Below are 12004 nucleotides of genomic sequence, written 5' to 3'. Positions count from 1 at the left end.
CTTCCCATCCATGTGACAGGATTCTTAACCTGGGACCCCTCCTTCACTGCACCTGCTCCCTTTGAATGCCTTTCATGAACAGGGCAGGGGAGGGACCAGAGATGTGCTGAAGATGAGTCTTGCCCCCCCAGCATCCAGGTTTCCCCGTTTCTGTTGGACCCGTTGCACGTGAGGGTTGCCTCAGCCTCTGCTTACAGCTGTATGACACTGGCGGTTCATAGTCACCCTGCGATTCACTAACTCTTGCCACCTCTCTTCAGTTGCTGAGTTGAGACCCAAAGTGCAAGATTTTGTCCTGTTGAATTTCATCTTATTCTCACCACTCTGGGTCTCGCAGTTGCCTGGCCCTTCCCCTGTGCTAGGCCAGCCCTCCTAGGGCTCTGTGATGCTTCCTGGCACATTTCATCGGTGGCTTCTGAGTTTTGTGTCAACATCATTATGGAAAATACTACATTGAACAGGCCCCAAGACTGAGCCTTGAACAACTCCTCCTGCCAACCGTGTGCTGCCTGTCTGAGCATGAATTGCTGTTGTCTCCCCTTGAGCATGTTCCACACCCTCCCCACAGCTCTTTGCTAATCCTCGGCGTCCCTGTGGTCGCTAATAGTGCCTCACAGGGCGCTGTATCCAACGCTGTCCTGAACTGCAGGTTGATTCGACCTACTGCCTGCCTCTTCCCCAGCAATGCAGTCCAGGCAATGGAGGCAAACAAGTTAGGCACACACAAGCAACTCGCAGCATTTCCGGGCTTGAGGCTGAGTGGGGAGTACTAGCTCCATCCAGTCCCCCTCCCCACCTTCATTCCAGGGAGCCTCTGTCCTGTCCCCACCTCTGCCCCCTCTCCCTTGCCTGCTTCTGGTCCAGAAAGGTCTATGACTTCCTCCTCCCTACTTTGCTGCTCTCAATATTTCCTCTCCCGGCACTGCTGCTTCCAGCTGCTCCCTCCCCTCTTGCTGCTGCTCAGGTCCTGGTTCTGCATCTGCTTCTCCATCAGGTCCTTTGTGCCCATCTCTGGCAACCTGGGCTTCCCCCAGATGGCTCCCTGCTGCTTGTCCCCTCCTTGGAGTTGCTCCACATGTTCACCGCTTCCCTGAGCTGATCCCAGCCAAGCCAAGCTCTCTGCTCTCTGTGCCACATCCTTCCTCCTCTGACCATCGCCACATCCCTTTCGGTCTTCTCTCATTGCCGCTACTTGCCATCTCCACCAGCTCCCCCAACTCCTTCTGGAATGCCTCACCCATTGGGACTGATGACACTTTTCTGTTCTCTTCCTCCCCATCCTCTTCTTTCCTCTTCCTGTGCAGAGTCCAGTTATTGACATCTCCAGCCAACCCTCGCCATCCTTCTTGGTTGCTTTGCCCCATTCTTGTACCCCTAGGTCTGACCTGCAGAGCACAGCAATCAGGGCTCAAGGTTTCGCTCAGTCCATCCCTGTCCCAGCCACCCCAGACAGAAAGCTGCTTAACTGGTACCTGCATCTTCCCAGTGCTGCTCCATTCCCCGGCCGAGCAACTTCTTCCCCCTCCAGGCTAGTCGTTGCACTGTGCAACAACGCCAAGATCTTCCTGCTTGCTTCTATGGCAGACTCGTGCCTTGCGCTGTCCTGCCAAGTCCATGCTGTCCTTGTTCCAGCCATCCGACTTCTCTGCACAACAGACAGGTGTGAGGAGCCTGCAAATCCTGCATTGCTCCATGTCTGTAAATTGAGCCTGAGCATCTCCTTCTCAAAGTCTGGCTCTAGGTCGGGCGGATAGGACCAACCTGGATGGGGGTCACCAGATATAGTCCTGGGGGTGTCAGGCTGGAGGTCAGCAAGAAGCATGCTGGTCTTGGTGGGTCCTCCTCTTCCCATCATGATCTTCTCCATTACAGACTGCTCCTTGTGCTCTGCTTTCTGCCCCTCCAACCACCCCTGCCACCCCTCCTTGTCCCATCTCTCGGCCTCCTTCACTCCACGCTCACCTCTCCGTCTGCAGACTCCTCCCTCCCACCCATTAGTCTTACTGAGACATCTGATGGCCTCTTCCTGGCCGAGCTCCTGGGCTTTGCTGGTTGTCCCTGCCCCTTTGTACTCCACATGTTGGGATTTTTAAGCCTCCCCCAGAAGCGCTGGGTGCTGCAGCCCAGGCTGGGGATGGGGACTGGGCTAAGCCAATGCCCCTGCTGGGACCGACCCTACAGGGTCCTGGCTACAGGGTCTTGCCCTTGCACTCAGGCTCAGCCCAATGCTGTGCTGGGGATAGACTGGTCCAGACTGGGGAGGTTTTGCCTTTCTCTGCAGCAGAGGCATGGCTTCTGCTTGGGGCTCTCCAGTGTATATTAACAACCTGTTGTAGTAGCTTTGTTTATAGTTTTATAGTTTGTAGGGTCGTAAGGGACCTGAGCAGATCATCAAGTCTGACCCCCTGCCATGGCAGGAAAGAGTACTGGGGTCAAATGACTGGGAATTGGCTGCCACAGTTCCCCTGCTTTACCTGTGGCAATTTAGGGTGTGCTGTCTCATGCCAGGGCTAACTGTGTAGGTTTGCCAAGAGGTCGAACAGTGCATTTGTCTGGGCTGGTTTGGACAGAGCTGATCCTGGCTCAGGCAGGAGCTGGACTAGATGCAACCTCTGGAGCTCCCTTCCAGCCTTGCTTGTCTATGATTCTCTGACTACCAGATGCCTTCACTTCTGCCGCTGCCATGCAGCCCAGCTCCCAGGCCGGCTGCCTGCCTTGGACCATTCCTCCAGCGTCCATCCAGCGGCCCTTCCCCCTTCTGCTGGGCATCCACTGGGCTTCTGGCTCATGCTCTTTCTGGGCAACCCGGTCCACAGCCTGGTTTCACTGCTTCCTCCTCTTATAGGAGCTACTGCCTGGCAATGATTTGGCAGGGATGAGAAGCATTCGCTGTTGCTCACTGGCTATGAATGCCACATTTACTTTCCTGTTTGTTATGGTCTCCCACAGCCCAGCCTGCTCCTTGGCTGAGCTGCCCATTGGACTGGCAGCTGTGTGGGTCATGGCCTGCTGCTATCATGTTTGCTCTGTGCCTGGCACAATGGGCCGCGCCTGGTTTCTCAGGGCACTGCAGTGTAAACTTGCAGCCACGTCAATCACCAACAATACATATGTGAAAAAACAATAGCAGCAGCTCCAGAGAGCCAGTGTGCTGATGGCTGTGCCAGTGTCACCTGTGTGCCCAGCAACTTGACCCAAGAAGCCAGAAACTCTTCTGAACGCACAAGGTGACCTCAGCTGAGAGCGTCTGCAGTCAGGCCTTGGCGGCAGGCACTTGCGTTTCAGTCTGTCCAGCAAGCCTGGAAAGCTGCTCTGTATCCAGCCAGCAGAAGTGCTGCTGCTCTTATGCTTGCTCACATCTTGCCGGACCCCGTCGCATCTGCTGGACTCCAGGGTGGTCCCATGATCCCCTGTGGCACAGCTGTGTTTAGCTGCTCCTGTTGGGTTTGGAGGCTCTGAATGATGCTGCTGCCTGCTCCTCACAGATCGCATGGTCTGGTGCTGATGATCTTGTGCCCTGCGGCTCTCCAGGATGCGACAGAGAGATGGTGTGACCTGCCTGCGCTCTCTCAGTGAATCAGACCAATGTCAGACCAGGCTTCTTGACTCCCGGCTTTGAGCATGTTGCCTTTCCAGCACAAGCAGCAGTTAAATCCAGATGGGACAAGAAAGTTGGAACTGCCTGTATTTCTGGAACTGCCTGTATTGCTGCCTACAGATACTTTGCTGTTAAGTGGGCTCAAGGTGCTGGGCTTCTGGTGAGCCACAGAGTGCACATGCCACAGGGCAGCTTGGCCTGGAGTCTGGGCCATCAGGCAGGATCCAGGGCTCCTGGGTCACCCTCATCCACTCTTCTGTTGAGAGTCTGGGCATGTCCTAGTGCTTGTGACCAGCCCTGCCACACAGACATGGTCAGGAGCCTGCTGCTGCCTGCTTAAGACATTAATTATAAGCAGGTCTGAATTTAATAGGTGCCATGATCCTGGATCTGGTGTGCTGAGGATAGCTGAGTGCGACTGGACTCCACATAGCTGAGTGGTCCCCCTGCCGCAAGCAGTGGAGACGAGCACAAGCGCTGCAGGCAGGGTCGCTGGGTAGAGGCGTTTCTGGGCAGCGAGGGTGAGACAGGGTGACCCCGTGTACAGCGTTGGGTGCATTGGCTGAATGATGGGGCAGCTGCACATGTAGCTCCTACAGGGAGCCAGGCACAAGGCCCTGCCTCCCATGTGGGGACCCCCGAATGCTAGAACGACTGAATCGGGCAGTGCCGCGGGCACAGTGCTCCCCTCCCTTCCACTGGCTGCTGCTGGCATGTTGTGTGTGGAGGCCTTCAGCTTGGCCACTGCCACTCGGAGCGTCAGTCAGGCCTGGTGTCAGTAATTCAGTGGTTGATGAGAAGTCTGGGTTCGAGTCCTGTGGCTCCTGTAGTGCAAAACCAGGGGCTTCTGAGGAGCATATGCAGCGTGTGAAACATCCTGGGTGGGTCCATTGGGGTCCAGGGGCAAAGAGCACACCCTTCACCTGGAAGGAACCGCTCTGATTAGAATGGCAGGTTCCTGGAGTCAGACAGGACCTCAGGGCCATCCAGTGTGGTACCTGGTTCACTCTGGAGGTGTTGATCCCATTGGGTTTGGGCACCAATTGCTACTGCCAGGCTAATTGGCTCTGGGAGCCTCAGTGGTATCTGGTCTTCTGGAGCAGGTGCTAGAGATCCTTAGCCTGGGTCTGCCTGGTTCCTTGATGCTTTTGGTGCCAGAAGCCCAGGAGGACTCGGGGTTTGGATCTAGATCTCAAAAGTCCCATGAACCCATGGCCCATCTAGGGAAGAAGCAGAGGAGAAGAGCTCTCAGCTCCAGTTGCCGCCTTTCTCATGCTCTACAGACAGCTGGGGCCATACATCCTGTCCTGAGTGGGTTGCCAAGAGCCTTGCTAGGTATGAGGGGCCTTGCTAGCAGGGACATACTTGGCCCCTGATGCCTCAGCAGCAGCCATGCTTGGTGCCTTAGCTTACACAAGACATCTGGAGTCTGTGACAGACCCATCTGGCCCCTATTTCTAAGCCCTCCTGGATGCTGCGGGCTGGAATGGAATTATTTCCATGACATGAGATGTGCCCCTGCAGCAGGGCTCCGTTTTGCTTCCCACAGGGGAGACTGAGATGAAGCATCTTTCCTCCAGATCCCAAGAATGGAGGTGTTACCTGTGCAGTACCAGGGAAGAGAGCTCTCTTGCTCCCCAGAGCTTCCTTGTGCTCAAAGATAGAAACATCCTGCATCCCTGCTGAGCCAGTATGCCCCACGATCGCATCTGTCCAGTGATCCGGTGGTCAGAGAAAGTGGTGTGGGTGTAGCGTAAGGACTTTGGGAGCTCCACATTGCATCTTGTGGTCACAGGACTTGTCCAGTCTCTTGATTTACCACTTGCAGCCCCCCTTCTACCCCTCTCCTTTTTCTCCTCTGTCGCAGAAAAAACAGCTCTGATTGGAATCAGGATCCCAAAGTCAGGCAGGAGTTTGAGGGCCATTGTGCAGGGGTAGGAGGTGCTGTTCCTGTTAGGTGTGTGTGCAAATTGTATCCAGAGAGGAGTCTTTCTCTGTGTTCTCTCTGTCTCTTCAAGAGCCTTCCCACAGTGCTTGGGGACTGCAGCTTCTCACCAGAGGTAACAAGGATTTAGGCTTAATTATTTGTTAAGGATTAACATGCAAGGGCATGTGCTAATGTGCACAGCTTGCTCTCCCATAAATCTGCTCTCTGTTTCAGTGATCTTTGAGGTCTGTGATCAGCTGGAGCAGTTGGCTTATACACTGTTCAGGTGTCTTTCCTCCATTTGCAAATCTAGCCACATTTCAAGGGATTGAAAATGCAATGAATCCCATCAAATATAATTTTACTTCATATTTCTGGAGGCTGTGATGTTGCCCAGTTCCCTCCATCTGCCAGACCTCAGGTCAAACCTTGGCATGCTTGAACACTTGGCATTGATCTCTTCCAGACACCTTCCATGCTGCTGTGTTGTCTCTGGAGATGCCAAGCTCTCATGAGGGCTGTGTGTTCTCAGAAAACGGGTGCAAACTGTCTCTGTTCACCATTCCCTCCCCAGCAAATGTGACTGTTAATACTTCAGATGTGGGTTGAAGTCTAGGACCACCTCTGTATTCGAGGTCTGTGGAAACCCAGGAAGACTAGAGTACATATAAAGCTATTTGGGGTGAGACCAATTGGATCAATTCTTTGTACCTTCTACAGGACTGAGTTGTATCAAAATTAAATCCGTGCTAATAGTCAGGTTGGTGGCAGACAGTACCAAGAGGAAATACGCTTTCAGTAGTCAAGATGCAGCACTCTCGTGGATGGTAAGTCCAAAGGCAATTGGATTGGTTGGGGGACACCCTTCTTCCATGTGTTGCCAATGATGAAGCATCACCAGGGAAGAACAACACATTGGCAGGTGCAGCTCCCAGCGATTGTGACCTCTGAAGGCTAAGACAGCACCTACAGCTTTCCACAAGTGGTAAAAAGACAAGGCCAGACCTTTGAGTAGTAAGAGAAGAGTCAATGCTCAATGAGTGTCTGGTCTTGTGTTGACCAAGGGCCCTGCCAGATGCCTTTCTGCTGGGCGGGAGCAAGCGTTCCACCAGGCCTTTCTTCCAGTGCCGCAGATCCAAATTCAGAACAACAGCAAAGGGCAGAGCTCATAACGTATTAATAGCTGCCGCCTGGGCTCAGGTCTTCCTGTCACTGACATTGGAGCCTCTGGTTTGTCTGCCAGTTCCCTGAAACCCCTTGTCACAATGCCAGGGGTGACTCCTCCCTTCTGATCTGAGCTGTGAAACAACTTGGGTGGTTGCACTTTGAACTCGAATGACAATGGGTTGTTTTTGAGAGATCCATTGAGTTCTGCCTGGAAACTAAAAGGCTTTGGAGTAGACGAGATGGCCTGCCTGGGCTGCTGGGAAAAGCATTTAATTTTAGAGCGCAACAGTCCCTGTCATTATGGACCATGTGGTTCTGAGTCTGAAACTCTTTCAGGTGTTTTTTATGCAACTCATGTTGCTGTAGTATATGGAGGCCCCTGTCAGGGGCCAGGGCCTCATTGTGCTGGGCATGAAACACCCCCAGAGCCAAATCTTCATCCCAGGAAGTCTTCAAGAGCAGGTTAGACAGATGCTTGGCTGGGATGTCTTTGCCAGGGACAATCTTTCCCTCACTGGACTAGATGATCTCATGAGCTCGCTTCCAACTCAATTGTGCTATGATCCTATGAAGTCCTTGTGCCTGCCTCAAAGAGTTTACAATCTAAGCATAAAATCAGGGACAGCAGTTGAAGGGGGCAGCACAAGGAAACCATGAGACTGGACTGGCCAGCTTGATGGGCTGTTGTCCTGGCTCACCAGTAGCCTAACACATGTTGCCCTGTTTTGTGGTCTACGTGGTAAAAAAGGATCTAAGGGAAGTGTTTGATAGTCCTGTGCAAGGAAGGTCAACCCAGCAGCTCTGTTAAAGCAGCTTGTCATCCTTCTTGTCCAAGATCTCCAAGGTTTTGTGCAATCAGTAATGCGAAGGCATCTGCATTGTCGCTTGTCGGCAAGGTTCACTCATCTTGAAACTTAGATGGTGTCCACAAGCATGTGGAATAGCTTCAGGAGATCCCTGAGCAAGGGCACGTAGTCCAGCTCTCTGCAGATAGATCTGTGCTACTTTTGCGATGAGCCCAGGACTGCTGCTTGGAAGCTCACTATGTCCACTCGCTCCTGCTCCAAGCCCAGAAAATAGGATGTGCCCCCGAGTTAGCATGGCCCAGGGTGTGCAGCAAGAAACATGCCTGAGGCAGGGAGTTGGAGAGTGCCTCTGGGCTCATGCTTACAGCTGTGCTAAACCTGTGACGCTGCCTGATTTCTTGGCTTGCTGAGGAGGCTGTGCAGACATGACCCGTAGAGACTGTGGCAGCATCATTGAATTAAAAACCTCCATGCCTCTATGGTTCTAGAGATCTTCTTATGCCAGGTTTTAGCAGGTGAATACAATACTACAACTAAGCCCTAAAATCCTGCTCAAGATTTCCTTTTGAACCTATTTACATGTTACATAAAGGATTCTGAGGTAGTATTTAGCTGAGACAAATCTATTTCTTTGCCTACCTCTATTTTGTCGATTTTTTTTGGTTATAAACTCAGGACATAAATAGTTTCTTCTCAGACTGTCCGAATGTTTTAGCTAGTAGACTCAGACTTGTTGTATAGTCTGGCAGGCATTTCAGTTCCTGGGGGTTTTAGAACACGTCCTACCATGTATACCAAGGGAATAGATACCACAGAATAACGTAGAACTGGTTTCACTGAGCTTCTGCAGCCTGTCTGAGAGGTAATTTTGTCCCCAAGTTAATTAAGGCTGATACACTGAGATCTGTCATGTGCTTCTTCTGCTCAGTGTTGTTCTCTTGGCTGAGCGGAAGAGCTGCTGTGCTGGATTGGACCAAGGGGCCATTATACTCCAACATTTTATCTTTAACAGGATCACTACTGGTTCTATAAGGGGGAGAGATGAGAAACGCTCCCCAGTCCCAGGCATTCGAGGTTGGTAGGAGGTAGGCCCTGCTGGGATCAGGGTGGTATACAGGCCTTTCACAGCCCCTAGGCTTTTTTGTTTCGCTTTTGCCTTTGGACGTTACTACCACAGCTTTGGATAATGAGAACTTCTATATACATCTATAGTTCTTTTTTTCAGCTCTTGATTTCTGATATCTTGCGACTGTGAATTACATGGGTCAATTGTGCATTGTATGAAAAGTATTTACTTATATCAGTTTTAAATTTGCTGCCTGCAATTTCATTGAATGTCTCATTCTTCTAGTATCATTAGAAAGATCCAGAATTTTCTTTCCCTTGTCTTCCTGATAGAATTTATTATTTGTATACCTTTATCACACCTCCTTTTATTTGCTCATCTCAAAACAGCATAATGTGTAATATATTTATTCATATTGAAGTTTTTACATTCTTCTTTAACTTCCATGCATCTCTAAACCCATCTATTTCTGCTGTTTCCTTTTTGAAAGAGGGGACCCACAATGAACACAGTTTCCCAAGTGAGGACAAACCATTTATTCATGCAGTGGCACTGGAATATTTTCAGTGGTATTCTCCATTATTAAATTATAATGCCAAAAAGGAACATGATGATAGTGTAGTATGAGCTCCTGTTTTTGCTTGAGCTAGAACATGTATCTTTTAGAAAAATAGCTGATCTTGATTAAAAAAATGATCAGGGATGCAGAATTAACTATGACCCTTGGCAAGCTGTTTCAATGGCTAATTACTACACTGCTAAATCATATCCTATTTCTTGTTTGACACTGTGTAGCTTCAACTTACAGCCATTGATTAGATCTTGTTATCCTTTTGATTGATTGAAGAGCCTATTATCAACATTCTTTTCCCTGTGCAGGTACTTATAGGCGTACAGTCTCCTCTTAACCTACTCTTTGATAAGATGCATAGATCAAGCTCCTGTGTGTTGCTTGTTGTAAGACATGCTTTGTTGCCCATTAATCAGTCTTGTGGCCCTTTTCTGAATCTTCTCCAATTCATCAACTTCTTTGTTGGGTTGTGGACACCAGAAATGGATGCCGTATTCCAGTAGTGGCCACGCCGATGCCAAACACAGAGGCAGTAATTTCCTCCCAGCCTCAGAGTCAGATGTTTATATAGCCGAAAAAATTGCACTGTCCCTTCTCCATATAGCTCATTGTCTGCTGTCACCTTCATGTTCTGTTCACAGTTGGTACTGAAGAGTCCCTCATCCCTGAAGTGTACCCTGTGTTCCTTGTTCCTCAATGTGTGACTTGACTTTGGCCATATTACTGTAACGCTCATGCTGTTACTTGTTCCCAGTTTACCCGCAATCCAAACTTCTCCACACCAGTGACCTGTATTCTTTACTGTTTTGTCACTCTTCCTATCTTTGCATTATCTGCAGACTTTATCTATAAAGATCTTCTGTTTTATTCTAGGGCATTGATCAAAATGCTAAATTGTATAGACCCAAAGCCAGTCCCATCTGTAAGCATCCTAGCATTTTGTCAGTTTGCTGCTGCATGTTGAGTTAGCAGCTTCATTGATTTGTCAGTAAGTACTGCCTTGCATTTGTCAATATTGAATTCAGTCTACTACCCAGTTGCCCATTCACCAGACTCTGTTAGATCTCTGAAGTTCCTCACCATCTTCCCCAGTTTTGACTGACCTAATAACTTTAAGCCATCTGCATATTTATCCACCAATGCTCCAGTTCCTTTCCTAGTTGCCAAAGATGAGGCCATTGCTAGTGTGGAACCTTATGGCTCTTTGCAGTTGTCCTTTGGGCATGGTGTTTGTCTCTTTTCTCTTGCTTAGTTTATCACGCACGGCCAAACTTTACCTCCTTTCCCCAAAATTCTTTAAATTCCTTAGAAGCCCCTTGTGAGGGATGTTTGAAAGTTCAAATCAATTATGTTGGCCCATTCTCCTTTTCCTACTCCGTTATTGATGCGTCCAAAGAGTAGATGAGAGGGATGTCATTTTCTTTTTGCAGAGGCAATGCAAGTGAGTCGTGCACCGTTTCATAGTTTCTCGGGTCAGAAGGGACCTGAGCAGATCATCGAGTCCGACCCCCTGCCATGGCAGGAAAGAGTACTGGGGCCAAATGACCCCAGCAAGGTGTACATCTAGCCTCCTCTTAAAGATCCCCAGGGTAGGAGCCAGCACCACTTCTCTCGGAAGTTGGTTCCCAATCCTAGCCGCCCTGACCCTGAAGTCGCGCCTCCTGATGTCTAGCCTAAATCTACCCTCTGCCAGCTTGTGACCATTATTCCTGGTCACTCCTGGTAGTGCTTGGGGGAACAGGGACTTCCCCAGTGTTCAGATGAGCAGTTCTGAAATGCAGCTGTTTATCACTGGCTGCATACATGCACTGTAATAAATGCAAGGCGCTCTCATGTGGGAACAGTTGGCATGGGATGGATGGATGGGAAAGACCCATTACACCTCTGCTGATGCATCTGAGGGCCAGGCCAAGGTGGTTTATGCAGGACCTTTTTGTGTATTTTTTCTGGTTGTAAATGTCTGTGAGGCCATGATTTTGTGTTAGGAATCTGTCCCTGGTGTTTTATTTATATACTGCCTTCCTTACTCTTGCCCTGTCGCATAGGGGTTGTGACATGGTGGGCTCAGTCAGTGGGCTCTTTTTCTAACAGGGGTGTTTGCAGCTTTCAGTGGTTTGGAGGCATCCCCACTTCAGTCAGAAATGCAGACCTGACTTTTCTAATCTGTTCCTATAACTTTGCCCTCCCTCCCAGCACCTATGTAGTCTTTATCAAGCACCCTGCAGTTTATTGCTACCCAGTCAGTGAAGTGGCCTGAAAATAAGTGGAGTTCTGGGTGAAGTTTTGGATACGTGACCCCCTTCCTAAACTCCTCTGAACTTTTGCAGTCTTTCCGTTTTCGGGGAGGGCAGAGCTCGGGTTTATGGGGGTTGGGGGTCAGAGCAGAGCGGGATTGGGGCAGAATGGCAGTGCTAGAACTGGGCCGGGCCTTCACCCCTTGGTCAGTCTTCAGCCCTTACAGTGGCATAAGAATACCTGGACTGCCATGTGCTGCGCCAGACCCTAGATCCATCTTGCCCAGGCTCCCGGGTCGCACAGCAGCAGACAGCGGAGTGTGCTGGATCTGACCAGGGATCATTCCCCTGCTCTTCTCTCACTTGCAGCCTCCAGCATTTAACTCTAGCTCAGTAACTGAGGGACCAGCACCAGAGACAGTGGCCTGTATTAGCATGAGAGTCATTCAGATGCTGTTTGCCCTTGTTCCCCTCCCCTCCCTGCTTAGCTTTTCCTGGACAGGCCCATTCAGAGCCCCACAGCTTCGGGTGACAGCTGGAGAGGGCAAAGTGTGAGCCCAGAGCTGATGTTTGGGAGAGAGTGAGCCCTCCTCCCTGCCCCCCTTTCCCAGAAGCAGTTGCAGGGAACGGAGTCA

At 50.4% G+C, this 12004-nt stretch overlaps 1 protein-coding gene across 2 annotated transcripts in view; it reads left to right on the top strand.

Moving 5' to 3' along the window:
* LOC109291125 (SWI/SNF-related matrix-associated actin-dependent regulator of chromatin subfamily D member 3-like) overlaps positions 1 to 10266 on the top strand; it is a 37664-nt gene extending 27398 nt beyond the window's left edge. Inside the window, exon 3 of one of the 2 annotated variants that reach the window (XM_019507984.1) lies at positions 10009 to 10266. In XM_019507984.1, the coding sequence (XP_019363529.1) occupies positions 10009 to 10104 (96 nt within the window). In that variant the 3' untranslated portion in view covers positions 10105 to 10266. The remainder of the gene's footprint in view (positions 1 to 10008) is intronic. The other variant, XM_019507985.1, reaches the window with a different exon arrangement.
* Positions 10267 to 12004: the final 1738 nt, after the last annotated feature.

This window comes from Gavialis gangeticus, unplaced genomic scaffold (assembly GCF_001723915.1).
Source record: "Gavialis gangeticus isolate Ggan-Ray unplaced genomic scaffold, GavGan_comp1, whole genome shotgun sequence".
Taxonomy (NCBI): domain Eukaryota; kingdom Metazoa; phylum Chordata; order Crocodylia; family Gavialidae; genus Gavialis; species Gavialis gangeticus.
Note: the sequence above shows the minus strand (reverse complement) of the source record. Positions and strands in the feature narration are given on the sequence as shown.